The following is a 20768-nucleotide window of genomic DNA, read 5'->3' as shown; positions in this document are numbered from 1 at the left end:
AGCCGTTACTCTCGTAATGTTGTGGCCAAGAACTGTGCGGAGGAATCCGTGGTTTGTTAGCTCTCATGTCCTCATAGATCAGGTCTAGAGAATCTAATATCGACACAAAAGTATCTGGATCATCATCGAGTATGGCTATCAGCTTTTCACGAATTGAAATTGGTAATTTAGACTTGAGAATCATAATTACATCTTTGCTATTGATAGGGTTATCCCAATACCTGAGTTTCCCAAGATATTTTTCGAAGTACTTTCTCAGGCTACTATTCCTGGGGTCAAATTGTACTGCATTATAGACTTCTTTACGAAGGCGCTTCTGAACACCTTTGCTCCAAAATTTGCTGAGGAAACAGTTCTCAAATTCCTCATACGTTTGACACTTTTCACCATTTCGGTTCCCCATATTGCCGATTCGCCACCTATATATCCGGTAACAAATGGGATACGCTGTCTATCAGTCCACGAATTTGGAAAAATGCCAGAGAATCCACGAAGAAAAACAATTGGGTGGATATTTCGTTTTTCCGGGTTAAAGGTTTGAAAGATTCGATGCTTTATCATGCTTTTTTCCTTCATCATTTTTACTACTGAATCAGATTCTTGGTTTCGGTGACTAACTGGAATATGTGGTGGTGAAGTGTGTTCATTAGATACAACAGGTATTCGAAATTGCCGAAATAATTTCATCTTCTTCCTCTGAGGCTAACGAGTTGCGATAATTCGGTCTCTGTATTCGGGAACTACTACTCACTTGTGCATTCAGGTTATTTAGCTGTTCTGTTACCTCTTGCTTCAAATTTGGTAATTCTTGCTGAAGAGTACGCCTAATGCTACCGAGTTCAGACATTACGGTATCTCCGGAGCTTCCAGGAGCTGACAAGATACCAAGAGTGGTTGCTTTCACAGTCTCTACTAGGTCTTTGTTAATTTTATCTTCGACAAATTTGTCCTTTCCAGCAATCCAGTTCTCATACTTTTCTCTAAATTCTCTCTCATGACTGTCTAGCCTCTCCTTTACTTTCGTTTCAGTTTCCAGAATCAAGTTTGACATTCCCTCGGTTAGTTTTTCTACCTGTGTAGTTACTCTGTCTAATCTGTGATTAACCGTGGTTACAGTGGAGTCAAGATTCTTGGTTGCGTTTCGGATGTCAGCTGTCTCGATTTGCATGGTAGCTAAAGTGTCATTCAGTTCAATAATTATTCCACTTCGCATTTGAGAAACAGCATCCTTAACTTGCTTTGCTACTTCTTTGGCTACATTTTCTCTAACAGTTTTTATTTCTTCGCTTACTGTAGAAAGTTTATCTTCAAGCGAGGCTAACATTTGTCTATTTTCGTCTTTCAAATCATTTTTAATAGAATTCACCATTTGGCGAGTTTCCTCTTTCAATTGGCGATTTCCGTCCTGCATCATTTGCCTTATTTGACTCAGTAGCTGTTTGAATACATCGTCTGTCACTACCCCTGACTTGCTTTCACCTGCCTCCCTTGTAACCGGTATATGGCTACGACTTCAGTGTCTCTTTCAGTACCGGTAACAATATGGTGTGAGGCACCAAAGTCCGCAAGATTTCCCACTTCACTTGCTACAATTGTTTCGATTGGTGTCTCAGCCCTACTAATTACCCTGCGGGACCGTAAGCGACGCGACAATTCACACGTTTCGTTCTGTTCATTTGAATCTAGTGAGGACATTTTGTCGTCTGCCACAGCTCACTTATTTACGAACAGTAAGTCAATGAAGTTCGTTTGAGCTACGTCCGTCAGCTGTTGACAGAGATGTAACTTATAGGTTGCCAGTCGGTTGTCACTGCTACGCCACAAGATCGGAATGTCGGGAGTTGCACGTCACGAGAACAAGAGACTATTCTGGACCGAAAAGAAAGTATGGCTGCACAATGGTCAAAATAAATGAAAACTAAGGCTGGTCAGCTCCGTGAACAGGCAGCGCACATTTAAAAACAAATTATATGCAATACACAACAATGGAATTTAAACAATACTTAAAGAAATTACCAATCTACTAAATGCAGTCCACTGAATTCAAAGCAAATATTTACTGCAACTACTAAAGATCGTCACAAATTGATTAATGTCGGATGAAAATAAGGAAGCTTGGCTACGGCTAACGAAATTTTAACTTACGTTACTGATGACTGCCTTGGGCGTTGCAATTAGACTTTCGCACAAATTCGGTTTAAAAAAAAAAAAAAAACTCTTCCGTAATTTACTCTGAATATCTCGTTTCTTCCGCTCAATGGAAATTTTATTGGATAGTGTTTGATGCCATGCAACAAATAAAAATCACAAGATTAGTTACAATTCTTTATGAATATTCCCACAATGCGTATCTTATATAAATTTTTATTCCCTTGAGGTTTTTTTTTTTTTTTTTTTTTTTTTTAATTCGCGTCCCTGTTCGGGCGCCAATAATAACGATGTGTTTACGTAATGTGTATACATAAACATACGTTATAAACGTCCCCGTTCGTAGTCGCTAATTATAACAATATGTTTCTTTTGTGCTGCAACATATAGCTATAATCAGCGGTAGAAACATATTTGCAAACGCCGACCGTGTGAGGCTGCCTCTTGTTGGATCGTCTGATCAGTCGGAAGTTGCATTGCAGAGGAGAGTAAATGCCTATTCAAAATATAATTACTTTTGGATAGCTCAACATGAATTTCCTAAGGGACCGTAGTTTATCATGCATTTACCAGTAGAATGTGGCGCGGAGAAAATATTTCGCCGCATACAACTTCCGTCCGATTTCGACGAAAGAATTCGTGACTATTAACACTCTATTTGGCAGAAACATAAAGAAAATTAAATAACTTCATGAAGGAGTGAGACATAGATTCTACATTAAATAGTCTATACACCAATTCCATTTAAATCTAAATTTATGGCAATTAATAGAAGAACTTACACTGCCACGAAACATTTAAAATGGATGCCGTTTTGACTGGCACTTCTCTTCTGGTAATGACAATAATTCCTTTGACGTTTTCACATACACGTCGCACAATAAATTTACTGCTATGCAGTATTGCACTTTACTTTACACTAAAATAATAATATTTTTAACGATAATAATACGGCGGCAAGACATGAGCGTCCGACACAAGTTACAAGAGACAAGAGAAGAATAAGTAACTCTTCATCGAGAATATCCCGTACATTAAAAAAAAAGTGTGTAAAAGTGTTCTTCTGTCCGTTTTTCGCGCCGCGGTTTTCAAAGTCAATAACTCACTGTATCTCTGATGGCGCTTCGACAATAAACAAGTTACGTCACAGGTCGTTCACCTTTTACATTCTCGCAACGTTATTTGCTAACTGTAGCTGTTGCCGAGCGACCGCTCGATTGGTGAATGATTTAAATGATAAGGCAATCACAGTGTTTTGCAGAGAATCCACGTGCTTCTCTTCCATGACTGTTTCACAGCATGTGACATATGGATCCCTGCTACTGATTCCAGCTTATCTGAATTGCACAAGTGAGTACTCTCCCAGCAATATATTCTACAATCCCCTAATGCCCCTGGCCTCAACCTTTTCTACACCCAGTCCTCGACTTACCTATCCCAATTTCTGCTCTCACTTCAGTGCAAAACAGCCTTCTCTTCCACCAACACACCTAAAGTCGTCTTCCCCTTTTCTTCTCTCCTTTTCCTTTCACTCCCCCTACACCTACCCCCTCCCAAAAAAGCCTCATGGCTGTACCTAGCAGCTCCTAGTCTGTCCCCACCATGTCGTTTCACACTCCCACAAGCAGCACTGTGCCACAGAATAGAATGTATACACAATAGAAACTCTGCTGCAATCCAGGCAAATTTAGTGTGTATGTCGAAGTCTGCCATATTAAAACTGAGCAAACAGCTACATCTGAGGCCAAAGGCATACAGATACATTTTGTTGATTGCAACTAATTGGGCATTTCAACTGCTGAGCTTACTTACAAGTAAGAAGCTGTTTGATATACTGTTGAAGTCATAAAAATATATATAGTGAGCAGTATTAAGAGAAAAGACCTCATAGGAAAGTAATGAACAGTTCCCTCAAAGCAGTACATGAGAAAATTGAATTTTCTGATTTTCAGGCTGTAAGCAATAAAAATTCATTAAACAGTAAAAAATACTGTAAGTGAAACAAACCACCATCAACCCCTTGAGTTAGTTTTTTTGGTAGAGGTCATCATTTCACTTCAAAAAAATTAAAAATGACTTGGGTTCACATTTGTGCATTTTCTTCACTGCTGTAGATAATACCTCTCAGACAATTCTGAGAAAACTAATTGGCACACAAAATTGATTTTTTTTTTTTTCATATCTGATAGACACTTCATCAATTCGCTGTGGTCTGAAACTGTTTTTACAATACTGATCATAGTTCCTGTGGTACTTAATTTCCAAGTACTGTGTGCACAAAATTTGAAGCACTTGCAGTGAAAAATGTGGTTGCTGGCTACTTTATGTTTGGTTCATTTTAGGTGATTCATGGCTGTGTACTAAATGGATCTAACCCATTGAAATTGTTTTTAAAGCTGGAATGAATGTCATGTCTCACTTCACTATGGAGAAAATAGAAGTTAAATTATTCTACTTGAGTGTGCTGCCTGAGCATGTCACATATGCCTGCAGCTCTTTCGTGAACAATTTGCACATGTACACACACATTTCTCAGATTAGTAATTGCAATTTTCTGTTATATTTGTACTTACTGCTAGAAGAAAATGGTGATGAAGATGATGTTCCGTACCAACACTTACATAATGGAAAAGCTGAAACACATTCATAGTTAGGGGAAAGCTTGACAAAAGTTTCTTAGAGACAGGTACCTAAAAATCATTTATTAAATGAATATGATTTGTATTACATAACATGTTACAGTGAACTAACAGGTCTGGGCCTAGTTGAAAACACTTCTATAAAACAAATTTGAATGCAGCCTTAAGTCTTCATTTAAAGTAACACCTGTATATTACTTTCAGGTTGAAACTGAGTGATAATTCGAGCACTGGTAAAAACACAAACTCCTGCAGAGCATCCATAACAGTTGTTTCTGTTGGAAGTGAAGTCGATCTATCAGCTCAAAGACACAGAAAAGAAAAATGAATAAGTGAAATAAAATTGCTGGAATAAAAAGTTGATATTACAAAACAATGTGCTTCACAAGATTTGGTACATAGGTCATCTGATAATTAAGTTAGACTGATCCACTTCAATTTTACTAATATTTAATCAAATCACAACCAGTTTTTGGGTTTTAAAATATCATCTTCGGTTTTAGGTCAGTTTGATTATTTGGCTCTTTTTTTTTGGTTCTGCCAACATGCTACGATTGTAGCTTTTGTGCTGACTGATCTGACTGCATGCTATGTGGTACCAAAAACAATAAGTAAGTCACCTTGTTTTGGCAATGTGCTCTTTTGGCTTTTACACTTATTTTGCACAAAATTTCCTCCCTCCCTCTGCTTAGTATGTTAGTTTCTTACACCTGAAGATGGGATTTTAAAATACCAAAACCAGTCATGGTTTGGATAAATATTAGTACAGCTGAAGTCGATCTCTCCAAACTAATGTAGCTTCACTGTCCTCTGAAGCTATAAGCAGTGGCAGTTCCCAACATGCACAAGTGAATGGTGTTGAATTTAAAATCTCATGTGATAAGTTTTTAACTAAAAATTCGTCAGAACTTTCTTCAATAGCATTTCTTTTTGTAAAAGTTTTTATTTAGTAGTTTGAATTACTTCTGTTTTGTAGGAATGTCCATTTTGAACTGTAGCAGTAACCCGCCATCATTTTGCATGTACTCTATTTTGATTTGGCATCAGACCCAATCAATAAAAATCAATACAGTCCCCGTATGTTTTCCTTCCTGTACACTCTCCATTCTATGACTATGCCTACTTGTTTTCTATGTTATGTTGATGACACGTTCGTGGCCCCATGGAAGGGACAACCTCCTAGACTTCCTTACACACCTGAACTCCATACATACGAACATCAAATTCACCATGGAGACCGAAGCAGAAGGAAGTTTACCATCCCTGGAAGTCATGGTCAAAAGAAGAGCGGATGGCACCCTGGGCCATGGGATATATAGGAAGAAAACGCACACCTACCTGTATTTGCAAGCAAATAGCTGCCACCAGCCTTCACAGAGGAACGGGGTACTAAAAGCACTGGTGCGCAGGGCGCACACCATCTCAGACAGTGAGAGTCTGCCCCATGAGCTGGAACACCTCAAAACTATATTTAGGAAAAACGGGTACTCGAAATGGCAGATCAGACGCGCTCTCCGCCCTACCTCTACAGTACAGCATGTGGAGATGGACAAAGTCACAGAAGAAGAGATAGCCACTGCCTATATATCATCTACTTGTAATCTTACCTTCCCTCATTTCATAATAAATTCATTTAATAAGCTTTGAGAGGATTAAGATTTACAATAAACTTTTTACGTATCTTTTTTCCTGATTGTTGGCTCCAGTTCTTCACGTCTAGGGGTTGATTCTTGAGGCTGAAATTTTTGGCTTTCTAGTTTTCGTGGTTCCAGTTGGTGTAATAACTACCAGAGAAATGCCTGTTTTTATCTTGATTTTTATTTTTTCTCATTTTTCTACCCCACACTGTCTTTGCAATTTCCACTTCATTATCGAAAATTACATTGTTATTGCCAAACGTAAAAACACATCCAATCATATCAGAGGCATGCCCACTATAAATCCATTCAGTACTAACTATATTCCAAGGAGTTTACAAAATTTGTTGACAAACTGAGAATCTTGACCAAGTTATATCATTATTTTATAAATGAATCCAGAAATAAATTTAATAAATATTGTCAGATTGCACAATCAATAATATGAATTTTAAATGTCCCAAATATTTCATAATTTTAAATGTTTCTAAAAGAAGAGTAATTTTAACTGTACATATAGAGCTAGTACATATCACTCACTCCTTGCCCTTCCAGACATTCTGCCACAGATGTTCTCCGCAGAGCTTAAAAATACCTCTTCAAATTTACCCCATTCCTCTTCCAGACTTCCACATTCAGTGCTTGGTATTTTAAACTTAAGCAATTCTGTGAACTTTTCTTGTACCTTCCTGTCTTTTACTTTCTGCACTTTTATTTTCTTCCCCATTTTTTCCTTTATTCCTTCTATTTTATCGATCCTCATCTTTGCCACCACTACTTGATGGTCTCCACTGAAAGCTTCTTCTTGGAGTGCAGTTACATCTATCAACAGTCCATGATTTTGCTTTCCTACCAGAAAGTAGTCAATGGCCATCTTTGTCCGTCTATCTCACTACCCGTATCTTGTTATCTTTGGCTATTTTTCTTCCTGAACCATGTGTTGCCCACAGTCAAACCATTTATTTTACGAAAATGAACCCATTTCTCTACTTCCTTGTTTTTTCCCCATATCCTTATGGGACAATTAACTCTTCCTTCCCTAGTCTTTCCTTTCCCACCTGTCACTATCACTTCCACATCCATAATTTCATTCCCTGATTTAACTAGGAATTCCTTGATGTTCTCTTTATTTCTTGTCTGTAGCATGTATACTTGAATAAAGCCACTAACTTGATTTCTTGTCCTCAGCCAAAACATCATTCTGTCACTTGTGTGTTCTACTGCTTCCATCTATTCTTCAAGGATTGGTTTTATGATTATATCCACTCCATTTTTGTTCTCTTGTCCACCATTCCAATAAAGTGTGTGTTTCATTTCCTCAATTTCTCTTAGCTCTACCCTTCCACCTGACTTCTCTAAATAACGACCTTCCTACATTTTCTGTCTTCACAGTCAGTGTCATCACATTAATGATATATACATTAAATGTATCAGTGACTAGTTGCCCAATTCTCACAGCACTCAAAGGACTGCATGTTTCCTGCACAGTTTTGAAGTACCATTCTATGTATAGGCTACTACTACAATGATGTTGACACTTCCAAAGACTAATAAAATTGTTAAGTGTAAGTATATATTAAATAATTTTTCCAGTTTTGACATAATTAAGATTCTGAACTCCTATTATCTCTTTTCATCACAGACATAAAATATCCCTAGGTTTGTGCATCTAAAATTGTTTAAATCAAAGCTCAGTTCATTGACCACATTTATATTTAAAGACGGTTGCAACAGATCACACAAAATACCTGTTCAAAATTATTCTTTTTAGTATAAAAGATATAAATAAATCCTTAAGTTTGCTCACTTTAGGTCTGTTCCAATTGGCCAGCTACTGCCTAAAAGGCAGTATGAGGATCAACATGTCGCTAGTACCCCCCCCCCCCCCCCCCCTCCAGGTGTTACTGACAGTAGGTGAACCTTTATGATGGCACTGCTTCTTTATCGACGCAGCTCCTTATTCGGTCCCATGAGGCTAACCCCATTCCAGAACACCCTATGTCAGATGAATCTGAGGAGCTATGTGGAATCAAACCTGTGTCCTGCACTGAAAGCACTGACTATTACCATTTGACTATGCAGGCACTCACCTGTATCTTACAATATGTCTAAGAGCAGGACACATTACCACTTCAGGACAAGCCATGGCAAAAAAATGAAATTAAGAAATGTGTAATTAAGCTTCCTCCTCTACATACAATTTTTTCATTGTTAATTGTACTAATGGCTTTCATGATACAAAAAACAATACATGGTATTTACAGGAGATTCTCTTTTTATTTTGGTATTCTATTATAAGTACACATGTACTTATACATTAGTAATTTTGCCTCATGGTAGCTCTTAGAAGTTATTTATCCTGGTTGCCATTAGACATCTCCCAAGTAAAACACAAAATTGGGAGCACAGAGAATTATATTTACTGAGATGAGTATGGACCATAGTACCAAAAAGAATAAAACAGTTTCTTCTTGTCACCTAAGGCATAAATGGCCAATGGAAGTAAAGGCCTGAGTGTACATCTATGAGATGCTTACAATGTAGTGTTTGTGGTAAATGATAAATTTGGATCAAAGCCTTTTTGTCAGATCTTTGACAGGAAGACTTTAGCAAAGACCTTTGAAAAAGTTAGAGGGCCTTTGTTTACATGTTCCTTTGCTTACTTCAGTGCATTTAGGCTATAAAATGACAAAGTACATTTCGTGCATGCCAACCACCAGTGACCATTGTAAAGTCTGAAGAATACAAAGTTCTTCATAACACAAAACACACTGACTACAATAACTGTAATAAGCTGCTTGAATCTTACAAAGAAACAGCAACAGCAGTGAGCTGCATTCAAAGTTGGTTAACTGTTGATGCAGTAAAGCGTACTTATAAAAAGAAAGGATGCGGGAGGAGGAGATGGAGATGTGAAAAGCTAAGGGTGTACAAAATGTACATAACTGAACTAATCTGCACAAATCCTCATTAGGTTATTTACATATTGGTTCACATGTTTCTGGAATACTGTGTAAAATGTTACACTATGGGGTTCAAGTACTGTATTGAAAACTTGAGTAGCTTTCACCTGTGGCTAAAAATCTTAACTTAGTCGTGAGATGATCTTTAGAAGAAATAGCAGTCATGATTTTAATTTAATGAAACACTGTTCCAGTTACATACTTTTTCATGATTTGTACACTGTTCTGCAAGAATTTATTCTATAATGTTGTTGTTGTTGTTGTTGTTGTTTTCAGTCCTGAGACTGGTTTGATGCAGCTCTCCATGCTACTCTATCCTGTGCAAGCTTCTTCACCTCCCAGCACCTACTGCAACCTACATCCTTCTAAATTTGCTTGGTGTATTCATCTCTTGGTCTCCCTCTACGATTTTTACCCTCCACACTGCCGTCCAATACTAAATTGGTGATCCTTTGATGCCTCAGGACATGTCCTACCAACCCATCCCTTCTTCTAGTCAAGCTGTGCCACGAACTTCTCTTCTCTCCAATTCTATTCAATACCTCCTCATTAGTTACGTTAGCTACCTATCTAATCTTCAGCATTCTTCTGTAGCACCACATTTCTAAAGCTTCTATTCTCTTCTTGTCCAAACTATTTATCGTCCATGTTTCACTTCTATACATGGCTACACTCCATACAAATACTTTCAGAAACGACTTCCTGACACTTAAATCTACACTCGATGTTAACAAATTTCTCTTCTTCAGAAACACTTTCCTTGCCATTGCCAGTCTACATTTTATATCCTCTCTACTCCAATCGTCATCAGTTATTTTGCTTCCCAAATAGCAAAACTCCTTTACTACTTTAAGTGTCTCATTTCCTAATCTTATACTCTCAGCATCACTCGAATTACTTTGACTACATTCCATTATTCTCGTTTTGCTTTTGTTGATGTTCATCTTATATCCTCCCTTCAAGACACTGTCCATTCCGTTCAACTGCTCTTCCAAGTCCTTTGCTGTCTCTGACAGAATTACAATGTCATCGGCGAACCTCAAAGTTTTTATTTCTTCTCCATGGATTTTAATACCTACTCTGAATTTTTCTTTAGTTTCCTTCACTGCTTGCTCAATATACGGATTGAATAACATCGGGGACAGGCTACCACGCTGTCTCACTCCTTTCCCAACCACTGCTTCCCTTTCATGCCCCTCGACTAATAACTACCATCTGGTTTCTGTACAAATTGTAAATAGCCTTTCACTCCCTATATTTTACCCCTGCCACTTTCAGAATTTGAAGGAGTCTTCTAAGATAAGTCTGCGGGTCAGTATTGCCTCACGTGTTCCAATATTTCTACAGAATGCAAACTGATCTTGCCCAGGGTTGGCTTCTATTAATTTTTCCATTCGTCTGTAAAGAATTCGCGTTAACATTTTGCAGCCGTGACTTATTAAACTGATAGTTCGGTAATTTTCACATCTGTCAACACCTGCTTTCTTTGGGACTGGAATTACTATATTCTTCTTGAAGTCTGAGGGTATTTCGCCTGCCTCAGACATCTTGCTCACCAGATGGTAGAGTTTTGTCAGGACTGGCTCTCCCAAGGCCGTCAGTAGTTCTAATGGAATGTTGTCTACTCCGGGGGCCTTGTTTCGACTCAGGTCTTTCAGTGCTCTGTCAAACTCTTCACGCAGTATCACATCTCCCATTTCATTTTCATCTACATCCTCTTCCATTTCCATAATATTGTCCTCAAGTACATTGCCCTTGTGTAGACCCTCTATATACTCCTTCCATCTTTCTGCTTTCCCTTCTTTGCTTAGAACTGGGTTTCCATCTGAGCTCTTAATATTCATACAAGTGGTCTTGTTTTCTCCAAAGGTCTCTTTAATTTTCCTGTAGGGAGTATCTATCTTACCCCTAGTGAGATAAGCCTCTACATTCTTACATTTGTCCTCTAGCCATCCCTGCTTAGCCATTTTGCACTTTCCATCGATCTCGTTCTTGAGACGTTGGTACTCCTTTTTGCCTGCTTCATTTACTGCATTTTATATTTTCTCCTTTCATCTATTAAATTCAGTATTCCTTCTATTACCCAAGGATTTCTACTAGCCCTTGTCTTTTTACCTACTTGATCCTCTGCTGCCTTCACTACTTCATCCCTCAAAGCTACCCATTCTTCTTCTACTGTATTTCTTTCCCCCATTCCTGCCATTTGTTCCCTTATGCTCTCCCTGAAATTCTGTACAACCTCTGGTGTAGTCAGTTTATCCAGGTCCCATCTCCATAAATTCCCATCTTTTTGCAGTTTCTTCAGTTTTAATCTACAGTTCATAACCAATAGATTGTGGTTATGAGTCCACGATAAAGAACAAATATTTACACAGCTATTTTATGTGATGTTTCAGAAAATTGGACAAAAGAAACATGTCTGACTGCAGTAAATCATAAAAACACAACAGCAACAACACAGCATACAACACACATACAAAGACCACAAAAAGTACGTATGTGAATATTTCATTTTGATAGTCAGAATAAATTCCAAAAAAGTATCATATTAAGCACGGAAAAATACATGACTAGTGCAGTGTTTCATTATTTAAATTATGAATGACACAGTTGCAGGCTTTCCAAAAACTTTGATTGTGGTGAATGAAGTTAAGGAATGGTATTTCACAAATGAATATCATGTATGCAAATATAAGGGGCACATTTCATGAGGGGGACTGATGACAGCTGTTTAGTCCCCCTTAAACATCCCAACAACAACCACAACAACATTTCATGAAGGCAAAGTTCCACTTTCAAACAATTTATGTTCTTTACATCCTTATGCTGCACCTCAGGAAGCAAATTCTGGTTAACACTTTGAACTTCTCCTCTTGCTATACACAGTTTCACCCACAATCATTTCCATTTCTCTTTCTGTTCAAGCAATGTGCTCACTATGAATGTATGCTGTTGTCAACCGTTTGGTATTCATTACCAACCAACTATGATGATGAATTTTACAATCATTTAATAGCTCCAATGAAGTAGTTTGGTCAAAGAAGTAGAAGTTTGACAAAATCTTTGACAAAGCAAGCATTTGTGCCAGCCAGCTGCTAACACTACATTGCTGACATCACAGACATGCACACAGGCCTGTATTTTAGATCAGGTTTCCTGTCTAAGTAAAGTAATAAAATTTCTGACAGGTATCCAATCAAATATATTGGCCAGCACTCAAAACAAAATCAAAAGTGCAATGTAATGAAGCATGATAAATGAAAAGGCAATAGAAATTATTAAAAATATTCCCAGATATGTTGAAAAATGTTTCTCCTCCCCTTACATCATTTAAAATTATAATTGTTAGACCAACTCTCCTCCGAGAGATATGTGCAGTACTATCCATTTCATTCTGTAAAAAACATAACATTATCGTAATTTTTCAGTGTTTTGTTAACAAATCAGAATATCATTACTTTATGAATAGATACTATATTGAACACGCTTTTCTTTGTTACAGATTTCTTCAGCAGAAAGAACAGGAGCGGATGCAACATACAATTCATGTTTGATCCTGAAAGGTGAAAGAAACTGACAAGACATTCACCTTTTTCTGCAATGTGTTTCATACCGAACAACTGTAGGTTTTCACCTGAGCTTACATTGACCAATGAACCTTTTTAATGGTGTCTCGTATGAAATCATTTATTTACTAAGAGACATTTTGACATCGCTGTTTTTGGTGAATTGTATTGTACTGTGACACAGAATGGTGAACTTTTTCTCAGGTGTATTATCTCTATTTGACACAGAGTCATGAAGCTATTTTGTCACGTTGTGATCTTGTGACATACCACAAGGGAAAAATTGCCCTTTTTATTCAAAGAATGAGAGAGAATAATTTCAGACAGCTACATAATATAATTTTATGTTAATTTTGTCATATTTTCTTCAAGACTGACATAATTTTCAGAGTTAAATAAAATATAATGATGTGTTCAACTACACAATTTTTTTAAAATAAATGTTAATCAAAAATATATACTGTATTTTCTGCTTCTTATATTACCTTTTATGTACATTTGTGATACGTGACTGAAGGACTTTAAGATGCTCCTGGCAGCACAGTAGCCAGGCACATTTATTTACTACATTTAATTTTGTGAAACAGAATGATTACAGTTCCATACTTCAAAGAATAATCATCAGTAACAGTATATTTTGTGCAATGTCTTCTATATTTTAAGGTAACTAATATGCCATAGTAAACAGAAAGAGAAGGACAGAAAAATAGTCACCAGCAGATGAATAAGGAATGGCACAAAGGTACACTAAAAATACACCATCAGTTTCTTACAAATCACTTGTGTGACCCATGTTAGAAACAAGGAGAAAGTAGAGTACAAGATGACCTACAAAGGTGAAGTATCTAATAAGATAGTAAAACTATCAAATAATGGTTGTGAATGTTGCATTTTTCACATTATACAAGTTAGGCACCTTGTTATGGAATGCTGTAAAGAGAATAAATGATCATTATTTTCAACAAACACAAGTGTACAGTGTAAAATGCAGGATGTGATGAAATTTCCAAACAGGAAGCAGCTATTTAATATAAGTTCTGCACAGAATAGGAAAAGGTTAATGTTTGTTATCAAAACTAGAAAACCTCAATCAGTACTCAATGAACAGGACAAGTGCAAAATTAGTGACTTAATCCACCATTTCAGCATGTATTGCATTTAAATACATCACATAAGTAGCCCACAAGATTTAACAATATAAACTCTAAAAAAATCTGTGACCAGTTTTAAGCTTTGTACTAAATCAATTTCTTGTAGAATTTGAATATTATTAGTAACCTTAAATTTTTATTTTTGTAGGAAACTTGATAACGGATGCTCACATCTGAAATGGGTTGTCAACAGATTGTACTGTGCAAGTGTTATTATTCACTATGTATTATAGCCTAGAATATCATTCAAGTGTGTGTGGCCCATTCCAAATGAAATGAAACTGGGCTCACAGGGGATAATGAATGTATTCAAAGAAACACACCATAAATAGCCCACATGAGAGCAACACAAAAATGCTGAAAAACTTGACCCGGCAGATGCCTGAAAATAGGTATCAACTATCCAGAAAGATACTTTTTATGAAGTTCCAGTAACCAGTATAATGTAAGGAATCTTAATAACACTGCAGCCCTATATGTATCACTCCCATAGAGACAGAAAAGACTAGATTAGAGTAACTACAGGCTACACAAAGGCATTTAAGCTGTTGATCTTCCTATGCTCCATACCCAGGAATGGGAAGAAATATGAATATGTGGTACAATGTGAAGCATTCCTTGCCGTATATTTCAGTGATTTACAAGGTATGGATATATGTTTACATACAATAACACTAACAAATAATACGTCCAAGAATTAGGTTTAGTGTGACACTTTGGCAGGAGTGTCTTTGTTTGAGGCAAATACATGATAAAGCCATACATTCTAAAAATATTACTTTCAACAAAAGAATATACAGCTACATGCTGTTACATGCAGGAAGACTAGTAGGAAAATGCATTTGGAATTTTGTCAGCATAGTTCAGAGTGTTCCAGTAAGTTATTTCTCTTAACGTTAATACAGTGTGTCAAACTGTACTTGCATTTTATACTTTACATAGTTTCTTGTCTATAAAAACAGGAAACTATACTGCTCAAAGAGAAAATCTTGTTGTGGGGATGCAACACAAAATCTTGTAGTCACTCTCACAATTGCTTGTGGTAAAGAGATGAAGCAGGGAAGAAGCATAAAAAGTATTCATGAATTGCTTAAATAATGGAGGAAAACTACCTTTGCAAGAAGCAAAGTGAGAATGATTGCCCACTGAAAATATTCATCAATAATTCCTCCTTTACAAACTCTGTACTTTTAGGAAATTATTAGCAGAGCAAACTGAAGACGTTGCCTGGCTGAAAGAACCTGTGACATTACCATGCTAGTTCTCACTGCAGTAAAATTGTGAATTCACTTTGCTGAGCAGTAACCTATTTTAAGGTTTAAAACTTATATAATGGCACTTGTTGCAGTTTTACTCAATAAAAATGTATAACACTAATAATAATAAATAATAATAATAATAATGACAATTCTCAGAAAATATACCTTTCTTGTTGTTCATGGACAGTCTGAAGCTCTATGTAAATCTGAAACCGAAATCTAGTCTACGATGAATATAGTTCAAATCTTCAGTAATGACATCAGCTTTCATCTCAGACAAGTATGCTGTACTGGCACTAAAGCAGGGCAAAATCTGAGAAAATGAAGGCATCAAGATGCCAAAATGTAAGAACAATCAAGTACCACTAGCCAGAGTCTTTCAAGTATGTAAGTATGTGCATCAAACAAATGTGACCAGCAAGGAGTACATCCAAAGACTCAGAAAAATTTCGAAAAGTAAACTGAATGGTAGTAATACCATCAAGGCACTCAATACCTGGGCCGTACACTAGAGATGGGTCATCCACAAACTAACAGATCCAAAGAAACTTTTCACAAGGATGAACTGAATAAGTGAGAAACGATTTCTAAGGAATGGTCTTTCACAGTTCACTTTGGTTGCAGCTTTCTACATATACTTACTGGGAATGGGAAACGGTATCATTCCAGCCTTGGTCCCTTTCCCATCTGTCTCGGTCTCAGTCGCAGCTTTCTACTTATAGTTCCTGGGAATGGTAAACACTCAGTTTCATTGCCGAAAGGAATGTCAGCCGGTCTCGTTCCAGCCCTGGTCCCATTCCCGTACATCTCGGTCTTGCTCGGCTGGACTCGTCCTTTGCGTGGCCACTCAGCGCAGTTCCACTGCCAACTGCTCATAGTTAGTTCAGTATCCCCAAGTTGTTGTTGTTCATTTTGTTTGCTTTGCAGGCCCATTCTAGATCTGTTTCAAATCTTTCTTGAACACTGAACTTCTGGTTATTTTCGTATTCTATCCAGTGTCCATGACCGGTAATTAAAATGTATTTTATAATTACGTAAATTGCATAAAAATTATGTGGTATGTAATACATACATCTTTTCAGGTAACAAAACGGCGTATCAGCTCACTTCACTATTTCGATAAACAGCAGAAGAAACACTTGTAAAAAGGCAAGTTTTTTTGTTTTGCATATGCAAAGGATATTCGCACAGCACACATTAGTGGCCATTTTCCATCTTTTTTTTTATCCGAGGGAAAAGAGCGTGTTCATTGTCATGGAAGGCAGACCGACTTACAACCGAAAGAAGCCCACGCTTCGTAATCGAGTGTATGATGTCACATTTTGTAAAGAGAATAACAACTCCTACAATATTATTTCAGTTGTACAGTGTGACGCGCGAAAAATCGGCCCGAAGTACTAGACTGCTCATTGTCGCTTACCAATTGTCATTTATTGTTTCAAAGTTGTTTGCATTAGCTTATTTGTTATTTCTTCACTGTCTAATTATTACATGTTTATCTATTCTGCTCATAGCAGTCAACAAATCGTGCATCATTGGTGATCAGTCTGTACTCGGGGCTGGTTTTTTGTGCGCCACCTTATATTATTTCACTACGATCAGCCACATAACGCTACCAATGTTCAATTTTTAATAAGAACCATATACCAAGCACAGTGAACATTGAACGAGTAAAAATGAATGGTTCCTAGAAAAGAGTGGTCACCAGTGAACTAGTTCCCAAGGATGAATGACTTTGCCTATTTCTACCATACATATCATCACAGACACTTTAGGCATTATGATCTGCTCAAAAGTACAGCTGGATAATACGGAGAATAAAACGAGAAAAACCATGACAATTCACTTTGCACTCTACCCGCACAGTGATGTTGACAGGCTGTATTTGACCAAGGAAGCAGGTGGTAGAGGGCTCTTGTAAGTGAGGCAGACAGTGGCGTAAGAGAGACATGCTTTGTCAAACTACATGAAAGACAGCATACAGTCAGCTCCAATTGAAGTCAACACCCGAAAGCTTCTGAAGTTACAGGAAACCAAGAATCAGTACCAGAAAGCTGTGCAGACAGTACAAAGTCTAAAGTGACAGGAGAAAAGTGCAGGTGACTTATGAACAAGAAGGCTAAAGAATGGGCCTACAAATTTACAGCCCAAAATCCTGAACATCACTTTGCTGTGGAGTTCTTTATCATATTCTGTTCAATTGCAATAAATTTCCTTGAGACAGAAATGTTTCTATCCACAAACCAGCATGGATTAGAAAACATAGCTTGTGACAAACTCAGCTTGCCCTTTTCTCATATGATATACTTATGGGTTCAGTGTTGTAGGATTGCGGATCCAATGATGTGCATTATACCACATGTAATAAGCATTATTTTATTGGTCCAAAGCACACATATACAGATATATACATCTCTGTTTCACACATGACCACAGACTGCTCACAAAGAGCTTGCCAAACAAAGTTGTTACCATCAAACGCTGAAAAGGTAAGAAATTTTTTAATGATTTGCCAGGCGAAGAATGGGTACATTTATTCCTCAAACAGCAGTCAAAAGATCTTTCCATTTGCTTAAGCAAAAATATTAATGAACTTGTGCAGACGTGAACAAAGAGATTTCTCCAATATCAAGGCAAAGCTGGAAAATCTCCCACCATGTCTAAAATGTCATCAAAATCAAATAAAAAGCATGTAGAATTTTAAAATAAGGCAGTAACTTTCTGAATTTGCCCTCTATATACTGTAACTTTGGACAGAGATTTAAAAAAAACACGTGTCCAATATCATCCCAATCCATGGGGTGACTTTGGACACTTTATTTAACTGCCCCAGACAAATATACTTGCACATACACTTCCTGGTTCTCAGTTATTTTATTCATTACACATATACCTTACCACTCCCATAACAATCAATTTAACCTAACAATATATACGAAAGTTACAATCAGAATAACGACAAAACTGTCCGAAATCATCCCGTTTGACGGTACATGTGCATACATGTAAAGGAAGTACCCAGAGGGGAGGGAGAGGGTGTTTAAACAGAAACAATAATTACATTACATTACTAAATGAAGTCTTCAAGCCAGCAAGGGGGCAGATGGTACTGTCCAACCGGGCAAATTCTCGTACAGCAGTGGAGGGATCTGGAGAGGGGACAGTGCATTGTGAGGAACCAGGGTAGTGAACCTGAATGCCTGATGATGTATGAAGGACTTTTACCATTGATGGGTCAGTACCAATAGGCAAGGAGACAGAGTGGAGAAGATGAATGTGGGTCAAGTTGTCACTGGGGAAGCTGGCTCGTTCATAGAATACAAACATTATCCAGATCCACTACAAAAAAACCACTTGAGAACTGCAAATGAAATCAGTGTTGACATTAACTACCACTTCCGTATAGGGGTTGACAGAATGCCCACATGAGTTATTGTCAGTGACGTCACATGTTCCGAGGCTGCCCCTGATACGTAACTAAATCATAACAGCAGGGGGCTGCCTGTAGGAGTAACTCTGTAGGGGGATGTCACACGCATCTGTAGCACTGTCACTCATCTGGGAGTAGGTAACATCACACGTGCAGGAATGGTCATCACTCACCCACAGACCATCGGTAGATGGCTTTTGCGAGGCAGGTGTAGCAAGGGGTGGCGGCCGACTGCATGGGGTATCAGGCAGTTCTCCCAGAGACCACACTGGTTTGAGGTGGGAGACAGATAAAGCTTGCAGTGTGCCATTAATGAACACTTTGAACATCATGTTATGCCATGATAGGAATATGTGTGGGCCCGAGTATGGAGGGTTGAGTGCTGGTTGGACAGTGTCATCACGCACCATGACATGAGTGCACAACGCCGAGTCCTTATGCAGGAATATGGGAAGAAGTGAGTGCAGCCAAGGAGGGGGCATGCAAATGTTAGTGATGAGCTCCTTAGCTTGCCCAATGAAAGTCGAGTTGCAGATTTGACCCAGAGGGAGTGAAGTCTCGACTAGCTCTGCTGAGAGTATGAGGGGTTGTCTGTATAGTACTTATGCCAGAGACGTGCCAAGGTCCTCTTTGTACACGGCCCAAATGCCTAACATTACCAACAGTAAGGCATCGGTCCACTCTCCTCTGTGGCACATCAATGGAGTTTTAAGCGTTCTGTGCCACAGTTCGACAAGCCAATTGCTCTGGTGTTGGTATCCTGTTGTCCTTAATCATCTCACCCCGCACAGTTCACAAAGCTGCCAGAAGATGGCAGACTCGAACTGGCAGCCCTGGTCAGTGCTGATAGAAGCTGGGCAGCTGAAACTGCGAATAAATTCGGGGTCACTAGCAGGGGTTTAGTGTGTAGGATTGTCGAATCCACTGATGTACACTATACCACATGTAAGAAGCACTATTTTATTGGCCCGAAGCACACATATACAGATATACACCTCTCTTGATTCTCGGTACACTTGTTTTCCATTTCACGGGTGTCCACAGACTGCTCACAAATAGCTTTCCAAACAAAGATGTTACACACGACTTAGGTGGTAGTCACCGCAAACTGTTATGAGTGAGAGGCAGGTCCCTTATTCCTAGATTTCTGGAAAGCATTTGATACATGACCCACTGCAGATTGTTAATGAAGGTTTGAAGATACAGATTAGGTGAGATATGGGAGTGGTTCAAAGACTTCTTAAATAATAGAATGCAGTATGTTGTTGTGGATGGTGAGTGTTCATCAGAGACAAGTGTATTGTCCAGAGTCCTCGGGGAAATGTGATGCGACAGCTCATTTTATAGATATACACTATCTGATCAAATGTCTCTGGACCCATCTATATAATGCACAATTGGTTATTGAATGTCAAGAGAGGTGGACTGGCAAATGTACAAGTGTGCAGGGTATATCGTGTTGTCAGGAGAGAAGTAGTAACAACAGAATGGTCAGTCAGGAGAGCTGTTTGACTTCAAAGTGACATACTGGACTATAGATGATTGGAAACAAGTGACTTGGAGTGATGAATCATGTTATATGCTGTGGCAAGATATGTAAGGTTTTGAGTTTGGCAAATGCTTGGAGAACATTGTCTGCCTACCAACATGTATAGTTCCAACAGTGATTTATGGAGGTGATGGTGTTGCATTGTGGAGGTGTTTTTATTGTTAGGGCATTGCACAGGCTTCTGTGGCCAGAGTCAGTTGACATAAAAGTTTTCTGAGTATTTGTATCATGTAATAATTCAAAAATTATACTGCATAAACTAGTGTTTCAGTCATGCATAGAGCCATGGTAGACCCAGGAGGAGGCCATTCTGACCTACACTTTCTTACATTGTGACATGGTACAATATTCAGAAACTTATGTCACGGTACAGAAATAGTTCAGAGACAGTGATTGTATAATTATGAGAATGCACCCTATAATAAA

General features: G+C 38.0%; 1 protein-coding gene across 1 annotated transcript in view; it reads left to right on the top strand.

The window, feature by feature from the left end:
• The window catches only part of LOC126288932 (Down syndrome cell adhesion molecule-like protein Dscam2), a 412211-nt gene extending 398802 nt beyond the window's left edge, over positions 1 to 13409 (top strand). The window contains exon 32 of the mRNA XM_049984899.1: positions 12890 to 13409. Coding sequence (XP_049840856.1) covers positions 12890 to 12941 — 52 coding nt within the window. The 3' untranslated portion in view covers positions 12942 to 13409. The remainder of the gene's footprint in view (positions 1 to 12889) is intronic.
• The last annotated feature ends 7359 nt before the right edge of the window (positions 13410 to 20768 follow it).

Source organism: Schistocerca gregaria, chromosome 1 (genome assembly GCF_023897955.1).
Source record: "Schistocerca gregaria isolate iqSchGreg1 chromosome 1, iqSchGreg1.2, whole genome shotgun sequence".
Taxonomy (NCBI): domain Eukaryota; kingdom Metazoa; phylum Arthropoda; class Insecta; order Orthoptera; family Acrididae; genus Schistocerca; species Schistocerca gregaria.
Note: the sequence above shows the minus strand (reverse complement) of the source record. Positions and strands in the feature narration are given on the sequence as shown.